The 27,816-nt window shown below is 36.0% G+C and overlaps 1 protein-coding gene across 3 annotated transcripts; it reads right to left on the bottom strand.

Annotated features, from left to right (window-relative positions):
• Window positions 1–6,374: 6,374 nt before the first annotated feature.
• Window positions 6,375–27,485, bottom strand: LOC106071476 (replication factor C subunit 1-like). Of its 3 annotated transcripts, none has more exons than XM_056015795.1 (24): window positions 27,394–27,485; window positions 26,612–26,674; window positions 25,679–26,338; window positions 25,228–25,366; window positions 24,987–25,073; window positions 24,056–24,267; window positions 23,835–23,939; window positions 22,943–22,994; window positions 22,627–22,706; window positions 21,880–22,131; window positions 21,192–21,281; window positions 19,498–19,677; window positions 19,266–19,379; window positions 18,702–19,071; window positions 17,401–17,501; window positions 16,863–17,075; window positions 15,580–15,813; window positions 12,459–12,557; window positions 12,015–12,169; window positions 11,201–11,318; window positions 10,362–10,507; window positions 9,868–10,081; window positions 8,370–8,576; window positions 6,375–8,000 (listed from the first exon to the last, which is right to left on the bottom strand). In XM_056015795.1, the coding sequence occupies exons 1-24, from the start codon at window positions 27,394–27,396 to the stop codon at window positions 7,875–7,877; spliced, it is 4,020 nt and encodes a 1,339-aa protein (XP_055871770.1). In that variant the 5' UTR covers window positions 27,397–27,485; the 3' UTR covers window positions 6,375–7,874. The 3 variants fall into 3 exon arrangements, with proteins under 3 accessions (XP_055871770.1, XP_055871771.1, XP_055871772.1); XM_056015796.1 differs by having other exon boundaries at window positions 25,228–25,363; XM_056015797.1 differs by lacking the exon at window positions 27,394–27,485 and adding an exon at window positions 27,132–27,150.
• Window positions 27,486–27,816: the final 331 nt, after the last annotated feature.

Here is a 27,816-nt window from a genome sequence, read left to right as displayed (position 1 = left end):
GAACTAGATAGTTAATACAAACTTCTATAAGGCACTGAACTAGATAGTCAATATAGACTTCTATAAGGCACTGAACTAGATAGTCAATATAGACTTCTATAAGCACTGAACTAGATAGTCAATATAGACTTCTATAAGGCACTGAACTAGATAGTTAATACAAACTTCTATAAGGCACTGAACTAGAAAGTCAATATAAAATTCTATAAGCACTGAACTAGATAGTCAATATAGACTTGTATAGCAGCTAATCCAGCCCGGCGTGAATTCGCAAAGATCAAACGAGGGCGGGTGTAATTAGCGGGCCCAATGAACACAGCAAGCCAGCGAGATAAGCGGTAGACAACATTGGTTCACCCGCAATTAGTTTCTTCCATCGGGTCAGTAGGATGCTGTTTAAGGCGAACTAAACATCACACGAGATTGTATCTATCTTACGTATTCATTAAATCGAGTCTGAGATAAAACCAGCAAGAGAAAAAAAACCTTCACGCAAGAGATAAATAAAAAATGAGTTCCCGTTTGATAGTTTGTGAGCAGAGAGTACGAGGGAAGAGAGAAATGTGAGAGGGAGATGAAGAGAGGGAACTGGAAGAGGAAAGAAAACGAGAGAAAAGGGGGTGAAAGAGGAGAAAGAGAGAGAAAGGAGACAAAAAAATAGAACTGGGAGAAGAGAAATATAAAGAGGAATGGAAATGTATAAGAGAAAGGGCGGAATAGAGAAAGAGAATGGTAAGCGAGAGAGACGGAGAGAGGTAAGTGAGAGAGACGGAGAGAGGTAAGCGAGAGAGACAGAGAGAGGTAAGTGAGAGAGACGGAGAGAGGTAAGTGAGAGAGACGGAGAGAGGTAAGTGAGAGAGACGGAGAGAGGTAAGTGAGAGAGACGGAGAGAGGTAAGTGAGAGAGATGGAGAGGTAAGTGAGAGAGACGGAGAGAGGTAAGTGAGAGAGATGGAGAGAGGTAAGTGAGAGAGACGGAGAGAGGTAAGTGAGAGAGATGGAGAGAGGTAAGTGAGAGAGACAGAGAGAGGTTAGTGAGATTGACGGAGAGAGGTAAGTGAGAGAGACGGAGAGAGGTAAGTGAGAGAGACGCAGAGAGGTAAGCGAGAGAGACGGAGAGAGGTAAGTGAGAGAGATGGAGAGAGGTAAGTGAGAGAGATGGAGAGAGGTAAGCGAGAGAGACGGAGAGAGGTAAGTGAGAGAGATGGAGAGAGGTAAGCGAGAGAGACGGAGAAAGGTAAGTGAGAGAGACGGAGAGAGGTAAGCGAGAGAGACAGAGAGAGATAAGAGAGAGATGGAGATATGTAAGCGAGAGAGACAGAGAGAGATGGAGAGAGGTAAGTGAGAGAGACGCAGAGAGGTAAGCGAGAGAGACTGAGAGAGGTAAGTGAGAGAGATGGAGAGAGGTAAGTGAAAGAGACGGAGAGAGGTAAGCGAGAGAGACGGAGAGAGGTAAGCGAGAGAGAGACAGAGAGAAGTAAGTGAGAGAGACAGAGAGAGATAAGAGAGAGATGGAGAGAGGTAAGCGAGAGAGACAGAGAGAGATGGAGAGAGGTAAGCGAGAGAGATGGAGAGAGGTAAGTGAGAGAGACGGAGAGAGGTAAGTGAGAGAGACGCAGAGAGGTAAGCGAGAGAGACGGAGAGAGGTAAGTGAGAGAGATGGAGAGAGGTAAGTGAGAGAGACGGAGAGAGGTAAGTGAGAGAGACGGAGAGAGATGGAGAGAGGTAAGTGAGAGAGACGCAGAGAGGTGAGCGAGATAGATGGAGAGAGGTAAGTGAGAGAGACGGAGAGAGGTAAGTGAGAGAGACGCAGAGAGGTAAGCGAGAGAGACGGAGAGAGGTAAGTGAGAGAGATGGAGAGAGGTAAGTGAGAGAGACGGAGAGAGGTAAGCGAGAGAGACGGAGAGAGGTAAATGAGAGAGACGCAGAGAGGTAAGCGAGAGAGACGGAGAGAGGTAAGTGAGAGAGATGGAGAGAGGTAAGTGAGAGAGACGGAGAGAGGTAAGTGAGAGAGACGCAGAGAGGTAAGCGAGAGAGACGGAGAGAGGTAAGCGAGAGAGAGAAAGAGAGAAGTAAGTGAGAGAGACAGAGAGAGATAAGAGAGAGATGGAGAGAGGTAAGCGAGAGAGACAGAGAGAGATGGAGAGAGGTAAGCGAGAGAGACAGAGAGAGATGGAGAGAGGTAAGTGAGAGAGATGGAGAGAGGTAAGTGAGAGAGACGGAGAGAGGTAAGTGAGAGAGACGCAGAGAGGTAAGTGAGAGAGACGGAGAGAGGTAAGTGAGAGAGACGGAGAGAGGTAAGTGAGAGAGATGGAGAGAGGTAAGTGAGAGAGATGGAGAGAGGTAAGTGAGAGAGACGGAGAGAGGTAAGTGAGAGAGATGGAGAGAGGTAAGTGGGAGAGACGGAGAGAGGTAAGTGAGAGAGACGGAGAGAGGTAAGCGAGAGAGAGACGGAGAGAGGTAAGCGAGAGAGACGGAGAGAGGTTAGTGAGAGAGACGGAGAGAGGTAAGTGAGAGAGACGGAGAGAGGTAAGTGAGAGAGACGGAGAGAGGTAAGTGAGAGAGACAGAGAGAGGTAAGCGAGAGAGAGAGAGACAGAGAGCGGTAAGAAGAGACAGGATACATGATGGGAATACATAAAAAGTCAGAGTAAGAAACTTTTCTAGGGAAAAATAATTTCTTTTAATTCTGTGAAAATTAATTACGAGTTGATCTATCAATTTAATGTTACACACATACACACAAATTCTCACTTTCATTCACACAGTCTTACTCTCCCTTTCTGTCTCTCTCTATCTCTCTCTCTCCTTCTCTTCCCCCCTTTCTCATCCTAACCTACCATTTCTCTCCATAAGTCTCTCTCTCCCCCCACCTTCTCTTTCACTTTCGTTCTCTCATTTTCCCACTCTCTGTTTTTCTCACTCAAACACACACATACACATTCACGTTTCTCTCAAAATTAAAACAGGTGTAAAGTACGAACATTTACTCCCCTAAAATCCTCCCTTACCCTAATTGCTCCCTTTACGCCATTGGCGCCCTGCTCTCTCTCATGATACCTTTAATATTCTCAGAACTTTAATTGTTTTTTTTTTCTTATTCCATCACGAGCCTTTTTTTTAATATAAGTTTTGCTTATCTTCGGCCTCGGACGTATCTACTCTCTATCTCTCTCTCTCTCTCTTTCTCTCTCTCTCTTGCTTTCTCTCTCTTTCTCTCTCTGTCTAGAACTTCTTGACCTTATTTTATAGCTCGACCTGGACCAATAGGAGGACTGGTATAGAGAAGCTGTGACTTTACTTGAAAATTAATGAGATTTTATATTATTCATTACTTTCTCCTCCCCCCTCCCCCCCCCCCTCCCTTCTTTTTCCTGCTTTCACTCATTTTTTTTTTAAACTGGTAACTTTGTCATTGCAGTTCAAAGCTCATCGGGAAATTAACTAAACTTAGACTGGCCTAGTAAAGTTAGTAGTGTAAATGGTTAAAGCTAGGGTCTAGAGGGTTAATATTAAATGATTATTAACCATCTCCGATATCAGCACTAATTACAACAAAATAAGGTTCTATGACATTTTCTAAGTAGACCCTACACAACAATTTACTGATTTCTACATCTGCAGCGGCTTGTTGCACATTTCGAGGTACAAAAGCACTAGATTGGCAGCCTCTTTATGTGGACAAATGTAGAAGTTTATAGCGATAGTTTGTAATACAAAGCATATATATCAACTCACTCTGTCTCGTACACATCTTGTACACGTTATTTCTCCCACTTCCCATTCTCGGATCAAGTTGAAACTTATCAAAATAATTCATTGTTGATGACAACACACGGATCAATCAAAAAATTATTATCCAATTAGTTGTTTTTTTTTTCATATAGTAAAGGAAGATAAATCTTGCAATATTGAAAATATAGTAGTAACATTTCGGTTCTTTGTTGTTGTTTTTTGAAGTATTTTTGAAATATTTTGCTTGTACATAGATGCAAGTTGCAACGCATTTCTAGTTCATAATGAAAAATATAAATTGGAAAACTTCACGCCTGCAACAGGTGTGTTCCGAATACCAGACACTCTTATATTAGCAATATTGGGACTCCAATGGACCTTTAGACAAACCAAACATTATAAATGATGTTTCCGTTCGAGAAGATGACTTTTTCCGGCTTTCGCGGAACAATATTTTTTTTAACATCAAGAACAATAATGTAGGCTACGTGGAGTCTGATATTTACAATGGAAGTAGAATGAGTCTATTTCTTCTTGCTTTGCAATAGCTCTGTAATTCTGTATCTTGTTATCTGGCTATTGATTATATCCAGTAACATATATCTCCCTGCCGAGAGGATCGTAATAGTTCTGCAGGCAATAAAAGGACGATATCACAACCTACGGAGTGCCCTCCATTTCATAGCGTCTCATTGAATAGATTTTTCTGGAAATAGACATTTGGACAAACAGGGCCGGATTCACGACATTGCAAGAGTCTGCAGCCTTCGTGGACGTCACTTGGCATTTCAAATTTATATATAGGCCTACATTCATAATTTTAAGAAATAGGGAGATATATTTAAATATTCACGAAGATTCATTCTTCACAAATAGGACATGATTTTTAGATCTATCCATATTAGTATTGTGCATTTATATTGCACAATAGAAGAGGGCCTCCACTTACTAAAATCCGGCACTACAAGATGTCCATCTGAAGTTGAGACATTGGCGTAACTTGTAATGAATATTAGATAAGGTTCACTTAGTCAACTTAAAAGATGCAAATGGGGCTTGGATTGGACAAAGAATGCAAAGAAGGGCAGAATTATTGGCAAAGATTTGGGCTGGATCTCACGAGGGAAGAGAGAGAGGCCGGGGGATCAAACAAACATGGAGGATATCAGTAGAACAAGAAGCGAAGATGACAGGATGGACATAGACCCAGCTGAGGGGAATATCCCAGAACAGAGTCCGATGGTGAAGTAGGCCTACTGTTGCAGCCCTCTGCTCCACTCGAAGACAAGGGCATTATGTCAACCAGTAAACTTAATAATCAGTGTTAACATGTTTACTTGACAGAGCGCCAAACGATACTGAAATATGTGGCAACAATCGTCATGAGATTTAAGTTTTAGATATCATTGGTTATACCCAGTTTATACCCAGGTCGGACTACCTTAATGAAGATAAAACTACTATCCTATCTATTGGTAGGATTCAGGAACAATTAGTTGATGGTTATCAAACATTACTTTTGCACAGATTTTTTTTATTGGTCAAGAAAAAAAAGCCATGTGAAGGGAAATGGAAGGCTTCATGGCTCTCTGATATCAGGTCGAGATAATGGCGCCAAAGAAAAAAAAATCTCCGTTATTTTCTTTTTTTCTTTTTGTTGTTTCTGGGAGATGATAATGCCAAATCGGCAGAGTACTTCGGCATCAGCCCGCACCGCCCCCAAAACTAAGGGAGGTTAATGCTTTAGGAAGGTCTATTTAGTGTAGCGCTGTATGGAAGAGTTATCTTAAGCGCTGTGGAGTGATGACAGCTAGCCCCCGTGTGACACTGACAGAAATAGTAAGCCGTTAGACCAAGTGAAAAATTGACACACCTTGTACCCACGACTCTCTTATGTCTGAAATTAAAAACACATTTGTCAAATTAAACCCAACCCCCAACCCACTCCACCAGGGTTTCTACCAGCAAAATGAAGCGCTACCTTTTTTTTTTTTTTTCGGAACATTTAATACACTTTCGAGAAACATGGCAAGGAGTGCATGATCTTGGGAGTTGTGGATAATCGAGATCAGGGGTGTTAGAATTGTCTGAACAGCAGATCCTTTTGAATGGATCGCACTTGCCCACGGACACCTAAATAGATTTACTATATAAATTAGGAACATGTTTTTGTTTAGGTTCCTTGTTTATGCATATTTTATTAAGTATAGATATATTTGTGATTGGGACTAAGTTTGTCCACGCACAAAGGGGTTCAAGGTCCAGTTGAGAATATCCACGTGAAGAATTTTTTTCAAATCTTTGGTTTAGGCCGTCATAGAATACTACGTAACAGACCAATGAAACAGAAGTGCACGACCAGCTGATTATTACTCAATCTATCCTATCGGATAAACTGGCTTTTAGCCAAGTCATTTTAATAGTATTCAACTTTCATCTTTCTGCGGACCCCTTCGGTCGTCTCGCGGACTGTTCTGAATCCTAGTAAGTTATTGAAGAGCAATGTGACGATGGTATTTGCAGAATTATAACCCGAATTCCAACTCCTTGCCGATGATATGCCTACTTATTTATGTGCAGAAATAACGGAAATAAGTTTAATGAACAAGTTGAAACATTGAAAAGATAGAAAAAACCGCTATGAACACACAATAAAACTTTATTTCAATAGGAGATTCACAATTATAGACTTGATACATAGGATGAAACTATTTTGACCGACCGATCGACCCCGCTTTTTATACTCCCCTTGTATATACATCTTGACTCAAATTAGCTTCTCCAATAAATAAAAAAAATATTTTAAAAATATTTATAACTTTCCTGGCTACTTTTAGTACTATGGGCAATGTATCTTCTCGAGACAAACGTGCAAGTAAACATATTGTTTACACATCTCGTGAGACTTTGGCGCCGTATGACAAGCACAAACAGCAGTTTTAATTTTGTTTGAAGAATGATTTCTCAATTTCTAGACACACAATGCACAGACCCATACACACCAAACGTTAAATGCCAAACTGTTTCAGAAAACAAAAAAAAAACAACAAAAAAAAAAACAACAAAAAAAAAACAAGCAAAATATAAAAATACTTATTAGAAAAAAAAAAGAGCTTATCTGATGGGAAGAACTCCACCACATTTACAACTATATCTTTTTCGATATCAATCAAAATAATTACTTGACAACTGTGTTGTATCGCATGAATGGACCTCATTCACCAATCGTAAACAAACATTTAGCCACATGATTCTCTATCTTTTCTATACAAATCACGATCTAATTTTTTATTTTCACAATGGCTATCACGTGACAGTTCTTTCGTTGTTTTATCAATATTATCACGTGACAAAATGTTGTTTGTTTACAATTGGTGAATGAATTCCATTCTGTTGAGTACAATAAATAATTGTGTTAAGTTTCAACTTGATCCAAGAATGGGGGGGGGGGGGGGGAGAGAGAGAGAGAGAGAGAGAGAGAGAGAGAAAGAAAGAAGGTGCACAACTGAGGGGACATAACTCCACACATTTAGCCATAGTTCTTAACACTGAAGAATTCATTTCCCTTTTGGTATCAAACAAAACAATTAATTACCAATAATAATTGTCTAATTTGTACATTCTTTTTATTGATTCATGTTTTGTTAGGTAAATTTGCGAGTGCTGGGCTGCCCACACCTCAACACTTGCCATTCTGGCCAGATCCAAAGTGAAGGAACACAATCACATTCAGAAGTCGCTGGAGGATAGCTACAATACAAATATTCTACATTCTCACCATTGTATTCTCTAGACTGCTCTGCCAAGAACTCAAATCAACAATAATTGTGGTTTGGTGTTAAAACATTTTTAGGACATAAAAGAATAAATTTCAATGATTTGTTTTCAATTACTCCTGTACATCTACAAATCAGTCAAAAACAAAAGTTGTTATAAAAGTTTAATGGATAACAAATGTTACATTCAGTAGGTCAGTTAATATATTCAACAAATTCCTTCAGCAAAGAAAAATGCTTAATGTCTCTGGAACACTTCCCATAATCCATTAGAACAATACAGGGGATGTTTAAATGATTTGTTAGCCAGAGACTAACCACACACTGCAAGTCTTTCATGAACACAATGGAATAATGGAACTTCCTTATTTGTTTTTTTTCCCAGCCTTGCCTTTATTCCCACCTTTTCCGGCTGATGCTCCTTTTTTAGGCTGACCAGAACTAGAGGTGGATGACTTTTTAGCAGATCTAGAGGTGGATGGCTTTTTAGCCTGGGGGAAAAAGAGAAAATTATAACTTATAAGGAAACACAATTGAAATGTCTAAGTTCACTTTACAAGTTTTATCAATTACGTAATATATTTAATTTATATTTCATAAAAAGACCAAAGTAGAATAAAAATATTAATAACTATCAAGTTTTTTACTAGATCATTATAACTAAATAGGCTTAAAGACTTAAAAATAATAAAACAATGTGAAACACTGTACACATAATTCTGGCTGTTTTGTTTGATGGCGCAATATACCAAAATTATTTGCGTTGTGTAAAAAAAAATAATTATGAATAACTATTGTAGAGCAAATCTGAACGAGTTATTGATTAGATCCTTATTTCTTTAGATCCTTAAACAGCTTACTTTAATCATAGTATCAGCTTCCAGACTTTCTTCTTCATTCTCCTCCTCGCTGTCCACTCCGCCAACCTCTCCCTCCCCCTCTTCCTCAAGCTCAAACTCCTCCTCAACATTGGTTCCACGCCCTCCCTTCTTCTTGCTGATTGTACCAGTGGCATAGGGAGTGAGAGGAGCCTCCTTGTTATACTGTCTGGTAAAAGCTGATTTGGTCTAGAAATGAAATCAAAAAAATGGAGTTGTTAATAAATCCCTGATTTGGATATAAAAAGCAAATGGCCGGAGTTTTTCTTATTTACAAGCGTCTCTCACAAGAGTTTGTACAATGAGGGTTTTAAAATGTCTAAAAACACTTCATAACTTAAATCTAAAAATGTCAGAAAAAGGATTAATGAAAACTGGGACAAAGTCATAGACTGATGTACATAACAATGCAATTAGACTCTTTCTGTGCAACGTCACACTCAGGAAATAACTTGGCATATAATATTTATTTCACTAACTTTCTAATGTTAAACTTTTTATTTCACTCTTTTTTAATTTTATTTTCTGGATGTGACAGTTTTTTTGTTTGGTTGTACATTGTTTGCAAAACCAACACGTTTCTAAAAAAAAAAAAGACATTAAGCTAGTAGTTTCTCATTTTTAGTAAATAATAGAATTTCTTAGTGCATTTGTTCTTTTTTTATGAAATTTATAAGTGATAAAATGTGTTTAGTTTTTTTACTTTTCAGTATTTATGGATTAAATGTATAAAAGTTAAATCTTTCAGAATATTAATTTTTAATAAAAAAAATATGTTTTTTGAATAACATATTTTATTACAATTTTGTAGCCAATTCATTTTCCTTTAAAATAAAATCAAATCTGTTAGTTTATATAATAAAATGAAAAAGTGACATCAGTTTAGTAACTCTACTACACCCCTGCAGATTTTTGTTTGCCCCAGAAAACTCCATTATTTCTATTAAAATAATAACACACTAAAGGAATTAAAAATCAGGAACCAGGGAGGTAATAAAACTGGAGCATGTTCAAGAAGTACAGGACATAACATATTAGGTCAAGAGTAATTCAAGAGTCATCAAATATTTCAGGCTTATTTTGTTTTTTAAGAAAACTTTAAGACAAGCCAAAAAAAAATAAATTAGTGAAAGATTGTATACTCTGTTCTAATTTCTCTGTCATGAACTCAACTCATTTGGAAATTTCATGGGATAGCAAGATGACTATTTAAAATTATGGAACTGCATGGACAGTATTACAAACAGAAAAATTAAAAGGTAAAATTATAATAAGATTAAAATCAAAATGGCAGGATATGTAGTAACAAACACAAACAGATGCTGCAAAGCCAATAACAATGGCCTGTCAAAGTGTCGAAAATTAAATTCAGTTTTAAGACATTATATGTTTCAACAAAATCAATCTTTTTGAAGATTAAAACTCACACAACATGCAAATCATTCATCATTTGCTGATCTATTGAAAATTTAAGTCTTACCTTAGAATCTATCTTGGACATAACATCTAAACTGTTGGGCCACTTGGTGACTTCTAATATGTTGTCAAAATCATCTTTAATAATGTCATAATCATTCATCAGCTTGATGACCTCCTCCACTCCGTCAGATCCCTTCTGTACCAAAGGAGATGTCAGACATGCCCTGAGAGCAGGGAGGTAATCCAAGTTGAGGCTTCGTTTGTCACAGGATGTTCTGTAAATATCAATAAGTATGCATTTATTCACTTATTTGGGAAAAAAAAAAAGCAATATTATGAGTAAATAGAAAGAAACATTTTGAAGACTTAAGTTCTCCTTTTGCTTTGTTCAATATAAATAATACATGATGTGCGTATTGCTAGAATCAGTTAAATTGGAAAAATTCTAAATTCTAATGGAATGTGTCAAACAGTAGCTGTATCAAAATTAGATTATAACAGTCTAAACACAATGCCACTCTCATAGCCCACATTGAGAGATACACATATACTCACACTAATCTCATGTGTGATGCCAACTCTTGTAATATCCTATTGGTTTTGTTGGTGCTGGAAAATTTACCCAGCCACTGAGGGAAGGCAGGCATCTGAGGAAAACTACCTCTCATTACCTCCCCTGGAATGACACTGGAAAACACAGCCTGGAAAATAATATTTACATGGATTGCTTGATGACTGAGAAATATAGAAACAAAAGAAAAACATTCATTCAATTCTTTATTTTTCTTATTTACAAATGGTTTACTTTTTTTGTATATCCATTAATCAATCAGACAAGATTGCTAAAGGCAACAGATTGTGGAACAGCTGAATAAACTGTTTAATTAATTTATAGAAAACTAGAAGGAGCAAAGGGGGCATGGTGGTTGAGTGGTGAAGCGCTTGGCTTCCGAACTAGGGGTCACAGGTTTGAATACTGGTAAAGACTGGGATTTTTAATGTTGGGATCTTTGGAAGCCTGAGTCCACCCAGCTCTAATGGATACTTGACATTAGATGGGGAAAAGTATAAGAATTAGCGCATGCACCGCAATTCAATAAATGTAACTTCCTGTCTTTGTTTAAATTGGACTTATTATTAAATTTTAGTTGTTCAAAAACCAAAAAATCTAAAAATAACAAAATTTAGTCCAATATCCGCAATCAGTCGGATTGGCATTTACCGCCAACTTATTTTTTTTAGATGTAATTTTGCCTACATGCCATTTATAGCCAGCAATCTTGCATCCATCATAATGTAAATACATTTAAAAGTTTACCCAGCACCAAGGAAAAGAAAAAACAGTCGGTTATCAGACCTCAACCTGCGAAATGATATAGAACAGGGTATCTCACCTGTGTGGGTAATAAGTTCCAATTAGAATCCTTCCTGACCAACTTGTCCACCAAATCACCATCACATATACTGTCTATAGTTTTAGAAAGACAAGACAAATGCTTGCCATTGTGATTTCTAATATAAACCAAAAAAAAAAATCATTTTAATGAAGCTCTACCCTGGCAGTGCCAGAAAGTGAAAATTAATTCATAATATTAAAACAGTAATAATAAAGGTAAACTTAGGAGTTTTAAAGTTTCTGCATAGTGGTAAAGTACAAATGTTTATCCTGGATGTCCTGTTCAAATGATATAAACTGAGAGAAAACAAGTCTAAGACAAGGACAGATGTCCCTAAGCTCTAGCCTCTTATCAAAGTATTTGCACCTATTCTAAGAATGTCCATCCAGAGGAGTAATGTTGAGATGACTACACAAATGGCCGCACTAGTTAATTATATCAGAAAATGAATAATTTTACTCCATGTGCCTATAGGGACAGACATATAAGGAAAAACAAAACATGCTCACATCTGGCCAGGCTTTCAATTATAAAGCCAAACATTTCTAGCTTGATCAAAGTGAATGGGAGGATTTCTGATTCTGATAGAAGGTACTCTCCTTTGAAACTGTATTCACAGGTTATTGCACAGGTTATTGCACGTTGAGGAGGTTTCCATTGGAAGAATGTACCAAAGTAAAGAAAGAAATTCTAGTTTCTAGATTCTAGCACATCAACAGAAAACATTTTTTTCAGCTTATATACATTTTAAGAAAAAAAAAAAAACAACTTTTGCTCATGACTTTTACACATTCAATTTATAGGTATTTACCCTGCAGACATTGGAATGATATTTGGATAGTTTTCATGGACAAAAAGTGGCCCAAAGCTGTAATCATGAAAGAACAAATCAGATTTGTCATTGAAGGTCATTTTTCTTGTTTCCTCATCACTAACAAACACCTTGCGGCAGACATCAAATGGACCCTGAAAAAAAAAACAGTAATAATAATTCCAATGTTTTATTCTAAGAGTCTTGGATGGTAAACTCAATAACTTACACTATTAGCTGTTATAGTTCACTTTTTCAAACAGGAGAAAATCTATTACAAGTTCTTTTTTTTTTCATTGTACTATTTATCTATCTTGTAAGCAGCTGTAGGAGTATTTTTAGCTTTAATAATGGTAAACAACAATTTACATATTAATAATTGATCAATGCATTCAATGAATGTAATGAAATTTATTTAAACAAAGCTCTTATAATATTACTTACAAGTCGGACATCCTTGTGTGCTTTGGCTGCATCCAATTTGACTTGCTCATAGCTCAATGTCTTATCACTGGCACTCCACATTGACATGTTGTGAATAATCTAAATAGAAAGGGGGGTGACTAAGTTATAATGTTTGGAATTGGGCAGTGAACAAAAACTAGATCAGTGTGTTGCCAAGACAAAGACTTTCACATAATCAAAGTTTTTTACTTTAAAACAAGGAAAGAAATTTGGTGATATATTACTTCAACTGAAAGCCCAGCCCAGTGGTTAAGCCCGTGGCTTCAAAACCAAAGGATCTAAGATTCAATTCTGGTTCAAGACTGAGATTTTTAATTTGGGACTTTTAGGGCGCCCATCAAACTTGAATGTGTACCTAACATTTGTTGGGGATAAGCAAAGGTGGTTGGTTGATATGCTGGCCACATAACATCCCCATTAACTGTGGGCCAAAGAAACAGATCTTTTACATCTGTGACAGGTGGGGAAATGTGACGTGTGTTTGGCGCGTTTAATGTCTAGGGGATGATTATTTTTAAAGCTATCACACCCCCACTTATCAGCATATGAATCGGGAGCAGACACGCAACGAGACAAAGCAATGAAAGATAGATACAAAAGTTAAAATAAAGGATATTTATTTACATAAATATACATATAATAATAAAAAGGGGGAGGGTTTGCATCTATCTCTAGTATGTTCTATGTTTAATCATCACTCTTGCACATAATAAGAGAGTATGTCACTTTGTCCTCTGACTTAGCTGGTTGTCCTGTTGATGTCGCAGCTGGCTGGGTCCTGGCTTGAGGTTCTGCAGCTGGAGGTGGCGCTCTAGCGGATAGAGGGACGCCGGCGATATAGCTCTTGTGGAGTCTCAGTCCCAAGTTCTAGTATCTGTAGTGGGCACAGTATGGCGGGTGGCCGGATACCGTGGGCACAAGGTTACTGCGGGCAGAGCTGATCTGCCGTGGGCAGTGTGAGTAACAGGATATGTCCAGTGAGTTGCAGAGGGTTGGCGTAGCTATGACGTCTCGCACAGATCTGACTCTATAGGGACGTCGCGCCTAATAGCTTGACAGGTGGGCTGTCGAATAGGCGGGCAATGCCGATAGCGCCAAGTAGTAGAGTTGGGTAGATCTCAGTAGGCAAATGCAGCGCTGAATAGCACTAAGCACAACTGCAGGTAAATGGATCGTTGATCCAGTAACTAGGCAATAGGTGATTCTTGAAAGCAACTAGGCAAGTGCAGCGCTGATTAGCACTAAGCACATAGATAGGCCAGTAGGCAAATAGGTGATTCTTGATAGCAACTAGGCAAGTGCAGCGCTGATTAGCACTAAGCACATAGATAGGCCAGTAGGCAAATAGGCAGACACCTGAGGGAGGCTGCGGATAAATAAAGACAAGTTAGGACATGTCTCTCATACATCTTATCGATGCCCTCGACTGAGGTGCATTCGTCAGATTGGTGAAATTGCTTTAGAGCACAATGAGGAGATGATGACAAATGGGATTTGGAAAATAGATGGCAGATAGTAGCATTATATAAATGTACATAAAAGGGGAAATACTAATATAAAAATGTACATAGAAGGGGAAATAATAATCTCAAATAAACAACACAGGTGGATAGAGAAAGAAAAGGGGGGGGGTTGAATTGGGCGGTGGTCAGCGACCCAGATGATTGTTTACATATGACCGTGGGTCGAGAACAATGGAGCGCGCTTGAATGGTGTGTCCGTTCAAGCGGCGCAACTCTCATTAGGGTAAAATGAGTAAAGGGGAGATAATTCAATACGGGGGAGATAACTCATATCTCCTTTCTAAGCGCAGTATTAGTGCGATAGTAAAATCATCAAGGCGATCAACCGAGATAAAGGAAATAAAATAAGGTGTACAAATATATACACGGTTGCATCAACGATCAATTGAGCAACGTAGCATTAATAGATTAATGCAATACTAAAATATATACATAGCACATGTTTATGTTTTCTACTTACGCCAGTGAGAAATACACAATGCACTAATTAAATATAAATGAACTAAGCAAAATACACATGATGATATCCAATGGAAATAGCACAAAAGTAATTAAGATGGAACTTGTGATTAAGTTCGGCTTACCACCAGGTATTCCTCTAGGAGGGAGAATAAATGATATAGTCCAGACTCGATGGCTCAGCTCGAATGAGAAGGAGAGGGTCCGACTTGATTTAATTTACCTTATATACAAAGGCCTGGAAAATGTGGGCGGACACAGGAAATGTCCTAGGCTTAGAATTATCTTACACGTGGGTGAATTAGACTTAAGATGGGAGCGTCGAGAGGCACTTTGACTCGAGTAATCTCCTAGATCAAAGAGAGACGTAGGAGAAAGGGGGGGGGAGGAGTGACTTGCATTCCACACAAGGTGGTGTCCACTGCGGCTGTCAGACATCCTGCCGATGAGATCAAAGAGTCTGTACGTATCTTTGCCCCGGTCAAGGGAAGATAAATCGAAAGACGCGCCTTAATATCTCCAAGGTGGTCAACTAAGTCTAGCCTGGAGGGGAAAAGGTGGCGCAGGTGGAGAATTTAGGGGTAGGATGGGGAATTAATTAAAATAAAATAAATAAATAATGAAAAATAATAATTAATGCTGTGATAAATTTGAGTGACTCTGACAGCGAGTTTTTGACTTGTGACAACATCATCTGCAAGGTCTGAAAGGTAAAAGGTCATCTGTTTCTGTGGCCAAAGGTTAATGAGGGTGTCATGTGGCCAGTATAATGACCAACCATCTTTACTTTTCCCCAACTAATGTAAGATACCCATTAAAGCTGGGTGGACTCAGAGGTGCCCCAAAATAAAAAATCCGTCTTTACCAGAATTCAAACACTGGACCCTCAAGTTCAGAAGTCAAGCGCTTTACTACTCAGCCACCATGCCTCTATTTGACTGTTACAGCAGTCAAAAATTTCTTTAATATATTTAAACATAAAAATACACTTAAAAAATACCAGATGAAATATTTTTTTTTTAAATAAAATTTTAAAAAGAAAATTCTACTCAAATGGCACTACATATTATCCAACCTTTCAAAATAATGACAGAAACCAAGAAATCAAATGCAGTTACCTGTCTGATATCATGATTTGAGGCTGCTATAATCTCATTAAGTGCAGCCGGCGGAATCTTCAGGCCCTCTTTATAAGCCAGGGTCATCATAGCCCCTTTGATCTGCTCTACTCTAGGCCTCTGGAACCTCAAATCTAGGCAGTAATTGGACAGAGTCCTCATTTTCATAGAGTTGCGGTCATTGCAGATGCAGATGATGGGAATCTTGGTGTTCTTGATGAGCTGTACGAGTTCCTAGATTACAGATAGAAGAAACAGCTACATTATAACATTTGTAGGAAGAAAATACAGATATATTTTAAACAGCAGATAGAAGAAACAGCTGCATTATAACATTAGTAGAAATAAAATACAGATATATTTTAAACAGCAGATAGAAGACAGCTACATTATATCATTAGTAGAAAGAAGAAACATAAATTAAAACAGCAGATAGAAGAAACAGCTACATTATAACATTTATAGAAAGAAGAAACAGCTACATTACTAACAACTGTTTTAAAATGCATCATATAAGAACTTTAAAGTGATTTTAAACAGTTTTTGTCTCTTTACCCTAATTGACCTGTATAAAGATTTTGAACTAAGGACTTGTAAGACTACAGCCCTGAGAGTAAGGTGACTGTCAAAGAACTTAAGTAGAACAAATAACTTTAAAAAAAAATCTAATTGCTTTGTGACATCATGAGAAACAAAATACTTAACTCAGGTAGATCCATTAAGACAGCTATAGTAAATCCTTACAACTGGAATATAATCAATTAAAATGGCCAACTTCAACGCTCTGATTCAACTCTACAACTTGACACTGACATATTCTTCTAATGCCAATGTCATCAATTCCATACTGAGGATGAGTGCAGTGTTTCATATGAGTCCAGTAGTAATTATATTTTTCCCCATCGGATGCAAACAAAGCTGTTGTCTACTGGTCCTTACATCTTCTGCATCTGTCTTTTACAAGGACTTTTCTTAGGGCTTTCAATATGGTCTTTGTGAGAACTCTCCAGCTGTCTGTTTCAGAGGCCATCTGCTGCCAGCTACTTTACTCTATGCCAGTAAGGGCAAAATGGCACCTAAGTTGATCATATTCTTCAAATACAATGGGTGTTGACAAAGTGGTTGGCTGACAACCTAAGTCTCAGGATTGTATCCTTGATACATAATGGCTAAGTTGTGACTGCCAGTGTTAATATATATATATATATATGAAATATTCACTATCGTCTTATATTCCATTGTTTTCATTATAGTCCGACAGAAAATATAGAAACACTTCTTACCTGGAGTCCTCCCCTGTCTTCATTGCCAGCCATACCATCTACCTCATCCATGATGATGCAGTGTGATTGCCCAGAGGGCAGGGTTGATCCTTTGCGATCCCCCATGTAGTCCACAAGGGTCTGGTTGTTCAGAGACTCCGCCACAACTTCCTTCAAGTTTCTTTTGCTGCGGCAATCTGAAGCATTGAGCTCAACATATGAAAATTTAGCTTCCTGTGAAATAACACACAAAAAAAAATATTTTTTTTTCACATTTTCTTTTAAGTTATGTTATGTTGCTTTTAAAACATTGAAGAATTAAGTTTTAAACAATTTATTTCAATTAATACACAGTTAGACATTCTGTTTTTTCCATATCTGTTGCAGAGTACTTATATGGTGCTGGCTTGACTCAGAGCAGTTTAGCCATCAGCAAAGGAGTAGAATTTCCTAATTTACCTTTATGATTTTAACTATTTTTAATATTTGACTAGCCTTTCTTTTAAAAATTCAGTTGAGCTTTGGGCTTCAAACTTCTAAGGGAGATAATCAAAATTACCTGACAAACAAGAGTTGCTGTGGTTGTCTTTCCAATGCCAGGTGGGCCCGATAACAAAGCTGCCCTATTCCCAGCACCATCTCCTTTGTTGAAAAAACTTCCTGTGTAGAAAATAGCAGACTATCAAACTTTTGCCACTTTAAAGATAAAAAGGCAGGTGAGTTAACAAACATTAGGGCTGGTGAGTTTCCCCAGTAGGGGCAGGCAAGTTGAAAATTCTTCATTTAATAAGTCCCTGGAAAAAAAAAGCAAGTGGCTCTGAAAATCAAAATGAGAATTGTGCACATTATGAAATTCACTGGATCATTTTTTAATTGGGATTAAAATCATTTTAACAAACAGCCAGAACAGATCAGTGTATCAATAGGCATTGTTTTTGGTTCAATGAAAAAAGTACTTCATGAAGCTAAGCAAACCAAGCAGTGACATACATATTTGGTGTGTAATGTTATCAGGATTTTTGTTTGTTTTGTTTTTAAGTTAAGGAACTACTTGACAACTATCATGTAAATAAAATGCATCAAAATCATTAAGACAATAACAAATTGTTGTAAAAACTATGCAGTAATGATCAAGTTTTATTTCTGGAATCTACTTGAAGACAGAGGGTATAAATAGGAAACTGAGAATTCTGGATCCATCAGTTATTTGGCTTCACATTTATTCTACTTCTGTGATTTTTTTTTTCCAGAGTAATTTATATCGTTTGGAATATAGTGTACGGTTTATTATAGCATGACTCCAATTTCTGACATTAAACGTATTCAAATTCATACAATGGATTTCTGTTCATATACAACTCAAGATGCTTGTTATTGCATCACTTTATGTCTGGAAACCCAGATGTGTATTATCCCCCATACCAACATAACGAGAACTATCTTTTAAGAATTAAATGTTAAAAAAAAATGACTTAAATAATATTTTATTATTCTTAAATATTTGTAAAAATCCATTTCTTGTAAAAATCAATTTCTAAATAAGTTTAAGAACAAAACTGCCTCAGAAAAAGAGTGTTTTCTATTGACTGGAAAATTGAGATTATTACTCATTACTGTAGAATATGGCTGCCTGGTATCTCGTAATGTGGTATGCATTCTGAACAGTTGCCTTCATAGTCACGGGTTCAAACCATGTTTGCCCCCATCCCTCGACATCCTGCTGCGGGTTTGGGTTCAGACGTAATAATCTAATATTCTGAAGGAACATCCCAGACAAATAAAACAAACAAAAAAAATTTTTTTAATCAAATATAATTGTTAAAAAGTCAAGAGGTTATACCAGAAGACAATATAGCTTACCTGATGACTTGATACCTTTTACGATGATGTTCTCATGCCAGTGCTTCAACCAGTGTAAAAGTTTTTTGGCATTGCTTTTCTCCCCTTGCTGACCAATAATGTTCTTCAAAGTGGTCGGCTTGTGCTTGTCTACCCATAACAAAACTTCCGACTGGGTGGCTGGGGCAGGGGAGGAAGGAGAAGGCTGGGACTGACTTAGTAACTTCGATGAAGCAGGAGACCCAGAGCCCACAGAGCTGACTCCCACTGCATTTTTTATTTGGGTAAATGAGGATGGCTCTACTGAGCTTTTTTGTTTTTCAACTTTAGGAGATCTGAAAGATTCCAGTTTTTTAGAATTTTTGTTCTGCAAATCTTTGATAGCAGCTTCCTGTATTTAAAATTAAAATATAAAAAAGTAAAATTACAAACAAAAAAGTGTATGACATTTATCACAGGCATGAAAGCACATCAGCAGTTAGTTGTAATGTCCTTCACTATAATTTAACTTGAAGCCTAACAGCTTAATTGATAAAACATGCGGAAAACAAATGAGCAGATAGAGTGAGACATAGCTCTAATTACTTTTTTCAGCTGCTCTTTGGCCTGAAGTTCATATTTGGAAACTCTTCCTGGCAATGTTCTGATAAGATCCAATAGTCCATCTTCATCTATTTGTTTCACTTTGAGCTTGGAGGCCTGGTGTAGGATGAAATAGCATTAATATTATACTTCATAGGATTTCTTTGAAGACATACCCTAAATCATTTCTCAAACTAGACAACAAAAGTTGAACATTTAAAGATGTGTCCTTTACCTTGGAAATTTTACTTTCACCTGGCTCACGCCCTACTACCAGGTAACTTGTTTTACCGCTCACGCTGGCTGTGACTTTACCTCCATACTTCTCCACCACAGACTTTGCATCATCTCTCTCGATAGAATCCAAAACTCCAGTGATAACAAATGTCAGACCTTCCAGACAATTGTCAGCACCCTGCAAATTCAAAGAAATATAACTATAATAATAATAATGTGGCTTAATGAACACAATAACCTTTGTGTAAGGTCAATGTAAAAATATGCACCCTCAATTTGGGACCCCTCAACTCAAGAAAACATAAAGAAACTAGAACAGACACAAAATAGAGCCTAGAGATGTTTAACCGACATATTAATTTGATTAGAGTAACACCATTAATAAAATAACTAAATTTAGAGACCCTTCAAGACAGAAGACAAGCAATAATACTTAAAATAAAGAACTATAATTTACAAGTTCAAAAACTTAACCTAATAAAATACTCAGAAAGACACAAAGATAAAGGCACATTTCTTTTAATATGCAAGGAAAAACTTGTACAAGTGCTCCTTCTTCCCTAGTCTTAATAGAGCCCTGAAATGGGTTGCCAGAATCACCATGGAAAACAAACTGACAGCAGATTTTAAGTCACTGATTAGCATGCATGACTAGATCGAATTAGGGATAAGCGTAGGATGTAATTATCTTCTCTTCGTTAGTAACTTCTGTAATTTAATAAGATAAATCCTTTATGCAGTCATTAAATTAAAGAAGATTTATACCCAAAATAATGTTTAATATTTCATTTATATGACTAGGTGGTGCCTTTGGATGATTGGTTGGGATTTTTAGAATGACCCCCAAGTCCACCCCCACTCTAATGTGTACCTGACAATAGTTTAGGAAAGTAAAGGTGGTTGTGCTGGCCACATCACACCCTGTTTAACATCAGCCATAAAAAAAAACAAATGATATTTACAACATTTATAGATCATAAGTTATTAAAGGGGTACTTCACTTTTTTTTTTTAAATATAAAAACAAAAAACTTAATTTAAATTTAAAAAATTATTAGCCTCTTAAGATAATGTTGAAAAAAAAAAAAGACCTTTCAAGTTCTTTATGCATAGTCTATACTGATTAAAATGCTTGTAAGCTGTGAAGTTTTTCATTTCAATCATGAAAGAATATTAATTAAGATAGTAACATTAGCAATTACATTACATTCTAAATCGGGTAAACTTTTTGATATAATTGACAGTATGTTGAGAATGGCTGTTCTAAGTAACCTCTTGTCAATAATGACCATCTTCAACAAGTTGATTCATACGAATTTGTTTTAAAACACCTTTATGCTTCAAATGTTCTGTATAATGAGGGATGTGGGGCTGAGAGGGTGCTTGGCCACCAAGGGGGGCTCAGGTTCGAATCCTGTCTCTGCTAAGCACCTAAAAGTAGCACAAAAACTTTCTCCCGATACATACCCCCTCACTGGTCCACAAAAGAGACTAGAGCGCACACTGAGCATCAATAAGCATGAAAGATGTGCTATATACAAGCAATACTAAAAAAAAAAAATAATAATGTAGAAATGTGTATAGCATAACTTAAGTACTTTGAACTAATCATGTCTTCAATACAAGCCAACTTGAGGTTTGGTTTTGGGGAAACAGGTTCTATTTTTCTTTTGGTTTACGGAAGTTTATTTACCTCAGGAATTTCTTTGGAACCTAGATGTTGTGGTCCAGTTCTTTGTTTATAAGCCTGGAATCCAGCCAACTTCCTAGCACTTGACCCATCCTGTGAAAGATAGTTGCTACTGTATTATAGGAGCTGTTGTATGTATTTTACAAACTACACAAAAAGAAAAGTTACTAAATGACTTTACCAATAAAATAAATTTGTAATTTAGAGACAGATTTGCATTGTACTTTTACCCAGAATAACTAGTTTCATATAAATGGAGAAAACAGACATTTAAAAAAAAATGTTTACTTTTAATTTGTTGCAATACTGTTGGCAAAACCAGATGGGATCATGGAAAAAAATAGGATGCAAGTTGGTGACAGACCAAGTTAATGTGATTTTATGGTTAACAAATAATTATGGAATTAAATAAGTCACCGAACAGGCTAAGCATAGCTTGTCAGCATCAAGAAAGCTACCCACAAGGAACCAAGCCACATTTCAGAATGAACATTTTACAGCCTATTGGTTCTCAAATTGATCAATTCTACCTTCTGACAAACACTTTCCCCACTAAAAGCAAAATAATCAAGCAAAAGTAGCTAATGAATGCAGTGAAAGTTTTAGAAATGATATATATCTGAACAGGACACTTTTTTTTTAGTAAAATGCAGATAAAATAAACAAGAAAGACATTAGAAAATGAACAAACATTGTCTGAAGGTGTTCGCTTGTTGGCAGAGATGGGAGTTCTGGTTGTCTGTTTGAAAGGAGACATTTTCTGAGGTGTCTGTTTCAGGGGAGATGTTTTCAATGGTGACTGCTTCTGAGGTGATGTGTTCTGGACTGTCTGTTTCAGGGGTGATTGCTTCAAGGGCGAGGTTTTCTGTGGTATCTGCTTCAGGGGTGTTTCCAGTTTCACATTCTTGTGTGTTTCCTTCAGTTCAAGTAGTTCACAGGTTACCTGAAATTAACAAGGATAAACTGTCCATTCAAGAAATTAACAAGGGTAAAATGTCCATTCAAGAAATTAACAAGGGTAAACTGTCCATTCAAGAATTTTTGCCCTATGTTCAAAAAAAAAATAATTTTAAATCATTTAAAAAAAAAACAACTATGCAAAGGTTATATGGATTCTGTTATAACAAGGCTGGACTGAAGTAGTTGAAGGACAGAGGAAGGCAGTGGTGAATAATGCTTAAAATTAGAAAAAAAAGTACATGTGTGTGTATACACAGGTGAAAGTCTGTCTCAGCCAAATAAATGTGTGGGATGTAAAGAAAAAAAAGTTTACATAAGGGTCATAGGATTAAAACAATTAGAAAATGCTGAATTAGATTACACTATTTCAAAATCAACTAGTTAAAATGTGGTCACTTGAAATATTATGTGCAGATATTCCATAGGATGATCTCACAGGAATGCTTTCAAGAAATGTAGCAACTTAAATAACACACACCTCATGTTCATCGCCTGAATTTCTCTCAGCTTTCAAGTTTTCTTGCTTGACTTTAGCACTCAATTTACTAGCCAGACTGACTGAAATACAAAGTGGTGCAAGAATTAGCAATAGAAATATAGCTTTAAAATTGTACACAAATATTAGTAACAGAGGTTTTACCTATAAAATAGTACACAGAGCAATGAAACAATAACCTATATTAAAATGATGCAGTTTTAATGAAGCTTTAAAAGAAAATCATGTAAGGCCTGCATAGAGACAGTTGAACTTGTATAAAGAAAATAAGAATATGTAGGAGAAGTGAAACTTTTACCAGGTTTAACCTCTTTAGTGGTTTCCCTGACCTCAGCTTCACACTGTTTAACCTGAAAAAGATTTTCTGATAATTAGCTATCTATGGCAAATGTTTTTAAAAAAGTGCTTGCTTCAACAATGAGTAAGAATAACAATAGCTAAAATTCAAGTTATGGTTGCTTGGGGAAAGGGGAGTAAAAAAAACAAACAATTATCCTGAATTTGAATTCAGGTTAAAATCCAGCTTTTTACACAACAAATTCGTCAGATTCAAGGGTATTATGCAATTTTATCAGATAACAGTTAAGTGTGTTAATATATTTGGTCATTGTACTAGCCACATAATACTACAGTTTACATATCACACTGAGTACGAAAAAAGAAGTGCAAAAATAGAGATTAAATAAAACAACAATGAACTATTAAAACTGTTATACTTTGCAAACTTGTTTATGGCATAGGATCTGAGGCAAAATCACAAATATAAAAAAATTTCTGTATCATGTCTGCATTTATTGTAACACTGTAGGACCTTGCCTGGAATAAAATATAGCTACAACTCTATGCGGGTAAAACAATATAACTAACTCAAGAACTTAAAAACTTTAATGGGTAAGAAATAAATAATCAAACACTAACAATTCGCATGACGAAATGTCTGACTGAAATCGCTGTGCTAAACTTGTACTGGAATCTCTGTCTTGTCTTGAACTGACTGTACTCCTGTATCAGACTGACTTGACTCTGACACACTCCTTTTCTATTCCATTTCATGGGTGATTTACACAGGAAGTCTCTACATGAGTCTGTTCACAGTACATTAGCATGTATAACCTGTGTCAGCTGATCACACACATGGCTACCAGAGTCACTTGTTCATTTATAACAATATAGTATTTAAAAGCACTAACTTTTTTAACATTAGGTCCATCAAGCTGGTCAAGGGTCTTCATAAAGTCCTCATCATCATGCAGCTCTTCGTCAAACACTATGTCAACATCAACCACCTCGCAAGACTGTCAAAAAAGTTATTACTGTAAACTTGTTATAGAAAGTAGCCAATAAATACAGCAAGAAAATCAACAATAGTTGATAGGTAAATAGAATAATATATTGTACATTTTTTTTTTACCTTTTCCATTTCTTCATGTTTTCTTTTGGTCACTGCCATTGACCGATTACTTCTAGTGACCGCTGCAGTACCAAAGAAATCTGCCGCATTCACATTCACAAGTTTCAACTGAGACTTTTCTTTCTCTGTTTTAGTTTCTTGCCCAAGTCCAGAGTCTGTTTTAGTTTTGTGAATAACAAACTTGTCTAGAGCTGTCACTTTCTTTTCATTATCTGCAGAAAGAGATTTACACACTATAATTTCTTATTAACTTATGAACAAGCTTATCGCTTCAGAATGAATAAGATTGAAAAAAATGTGTGCTCGCCCCGATATATTGTTATAATCCTGCCTTGCACACTGCCAATCAGGTAATGCAGAAGGTGCGCTCTAGCTTGTGCACTACTAGAAGCTAGACTTTGAAGGCATGTTGACATTAGAGAGACAACAGAGTTCAGCCCAAGTCTAGGGGTTGAAAGAAGAAGCTATGCCGAAGGCAGATCTTTTTATGTGTTTCTGATGTCCTGTGAATAAATATCTGTCCCCGTTGAGTTGACTTCTTTAGATTATTACAATATGACACATAAAAATCTTATTGCTATGAGAAAGTCTATATAATTACTAGCTATGATGATGATGATTTTAACCTAGCTTTTGCTGTTGTTATTTTTTTTGGTTATACATAAAAAGCATCTATGCCACTTTAATAATTAATTTTAAAAATCTACAAAATGCTTGCAAATCAAATCAAATTTTGTTTCTAACTAAATAATGTTTACTTCAACATTCTCCAAGTTGGGTTTAAATGTAAAAATAACCGCCATGTCTTATTGTGTATTTTGCATTATATGCCACATCACCCCTACTATCTAAAAGCAGAATCACAGAACCATCTTATTTTCTCTAAATGACAAATAAAGTCAAGTAGAAACCAGCCCACTAAAAATCTCACCTGAATCATCTACATACACTTTGGATTCTTTCTTTTTTCTTTTGGCTTTAGGCTTCTCCTCCATTACTGGATTCTCATCATCTGAATCTACAGGGAAAGAATCAGGGAAAGAATCAATTTTAATCTAAAACCTAACAGCCACTGACTAATTTAAAACAGCTTAAAAAACAAACATTATAACAAAAACAAAACAAAAATTATAAAAGAAAACATGGTGGAGTTATTCAAATTGTTTGCAGACCTGAGTCAAGGATTCTCGAAGACTTTATTACAGTTTTACTTCTTGATCTGGACTTTTGCCTACCCCTTAGTGGCTCATCTTCGTCGTCAGAGGAATCATTTTTGACAATTAGAATCTCTTCTTCATCACTAGAAATCTGCTAATACAATAAATTTGTATCCTGCATTGAACAATCTTACAGAAACTCAGCCAGTAAATAAAAAAATAGAGTTTTCTAGTTTCTGAGCTAAAAATTATTCTGTGGTCTACCCAATGGCAAGTAGCATATTCTTACAATGTAAATTCTGTTTTAGAACTAGCCATAAGGGGAACCTATAAATATATAGTGATTCCCATTTCTGATCTTAACCAGAAGTCCATTCAAGGCAAACAAAAAAATATTTTTTGTAAAGACTTATTACATTAATGATAAATATTACACATCAGTTTAAAAAATATACTATACTGTTACCTGTTTTCTTTTCTTTGCCCTCTTACTATCTGTTGTGGAAGGTGACTTTCTAGGACTCTGCCTGGTTGTCTTTTCTTCTTTCTGAATTTCTTTAACCAGTGGTTCACTTGACTTGCCTTTCTTAGTTTTATCATTTGTCTTATTCGATTTTGACCTTGTAGCAGTTTTGGAACTACTAGAACCTGATGAATGGACACTTTCAATGTCCACAATTTCTTCTGACTTTTTAGCATTAGCTGAACTTTTAGTGTCATTTTGCTTTTTAGTTTTACTAGTAAGTGTTTCTTTTTTTCCTGACCCTTTGTTTTTACTGGCAGTGTTTGTATAAAAACCATTTACTTTCTTGTAAGTATCACTTAAATCCTGGGAATCATTGACAACATCATTGTCAGAATCATCATCAATTAAAACTGGCTCTTCTATGTCCACACTGAGGCTAGCTTTCTTTCTGGGGGAAGATCTTGTTGGAACAGATGGCTCACTTTTTTTTGGTGACTTGCCAATACTTTTGGGTTTTATCTGGGTCTTACTAGGTGGGCTTTTAAGTTTTTCACCTTTTGCCCTAACCATACTTTTTTTATTGACAGTAATACTTGTTTCCTTTCCAGGTACTGTATTATTTTTATTTGCTGCTGATGACCCAAAATATTTTCTGATGTCCTATACAAAAAGGAATAAATATATACGAAAAAAAAACATAATAGACTGAGATGAAAGCATGCTAAATATAATATATAAGAACATATTATTGATAATTATTTGGATAAATTATACCACTGATCTCAAACTCATAGAATAATGATACATGACCCAATAAAAAGCCCCATTATTTTCTTAATGAATTTGCTCTTGACAAAGGTAATTAACTATAAATGATAAATGTTGCTATTCATCGCCAACTATTTAAATTTAGTTTAATTTAATATATGGTACCTTGTTAGGAGGTGTAGTTGAGCTTTTGGATGCTGAACTTGGATTGAAAAAGTTCCTGATATCCTACAGGCCAAATTAAAACAATTTGAATTAGTCTCAGAGATTGTAAACTCTAGATTTCTAGTAACAGTAGTCTCCTTTACTAAAAAATAAAGTAACTAGATCTAATAATTGTAATAGTAATATTACCCTGACCATAATCTTTAAATCCACAGTATAATACTCTTAATTTAGATCTAGAACATGATATCATATGTTACGTAGTACACACACATACTCCCATACTAGTCTAGCTAGATACTAACTAAATCTAGTGACAATCTAGTCACCAAGTCCTCTGCTCTAGAGTCTAAAGTAGTCGAGTCAAAACATAGACTTTTAAACAAAAATCAAAACTAATCAAAGTCATTGCATTCACTTTCTTAGTTCTAAGTGTAAAAGTAACAAAGTGACAGTCCTTTCAAAAGTAAAATTAAATAGATCTATAATAAATTAACTGTTAGCTACAATTGTCACTCACTAGATCATACTAGAGTAGATGTAGATCTAGTAGTATAGTAGATGATCATGATGATGTCATTGGTAATAATTTTATTTATTTTTATGATTTATGACATTTATTTGATTTATTATTATTATTTATTATTTTTATGATGATAGAAAATCTAAATGATATAGATCTAGATCTTGTTGATGTCTAATCAATTTTTAAATAAGATTTTAAGTAACACTTTAATTGGCATAAATCTAAATTTCTGTAGCTCTAGATTAGATCTATTTACCATTGTCCAAAAGCAGCTCTAAATTTAGGCATTAAAGTAATATTTATAGACAACGATAACTACGCGCCATATTGTGTATTCTTATAAAGTTCATTTCCGGTTAAAATAACTTTCGAAATACCATTTTTTCATTACTTTTCAATAATAATTCAAAGTTTTTAATTAACAAGGAGACAGTTTGTGTGGAAAACTCAAAATCGGCCCCCGAAGTGGTCCACCCAGGCGGGTAAAAAGGCAGGTTTCAATATTTTCAGAAAGATTATCAGAATGAAATTTCATCAAAGGCAAATGACAGAGAAAAATGGAGAAAGAAGGTAGACAGATCTTGTGTGGTGCCGCAACTGTTCAGCAGACCAAGGGATATATAAGATAAGATAATTTTTATTGATCCAATCAAATGGAAATTCAGTTTGACTACAATTG

This window comes from Biomphalaria glabrata, chromosome 17 (assembly GCF_947242115.1).
Source record: "Biomphalaria glabrata chromosome 17, xgBioGlab47.1, whole genome shotgun sequence".
Taxonomy (NCBI): domain Eukaryota; kingdom Metazoa; phylum Mollusca; class Gastropoda; family Planorbidae; genus Biomphalaria; species Biomphalaria glabrata.
The sequence above is the reverse complement of the archived record's forward strand: the minus strand, read 5'-3'. Positions and strand labels throughout refer to the sequence as shown.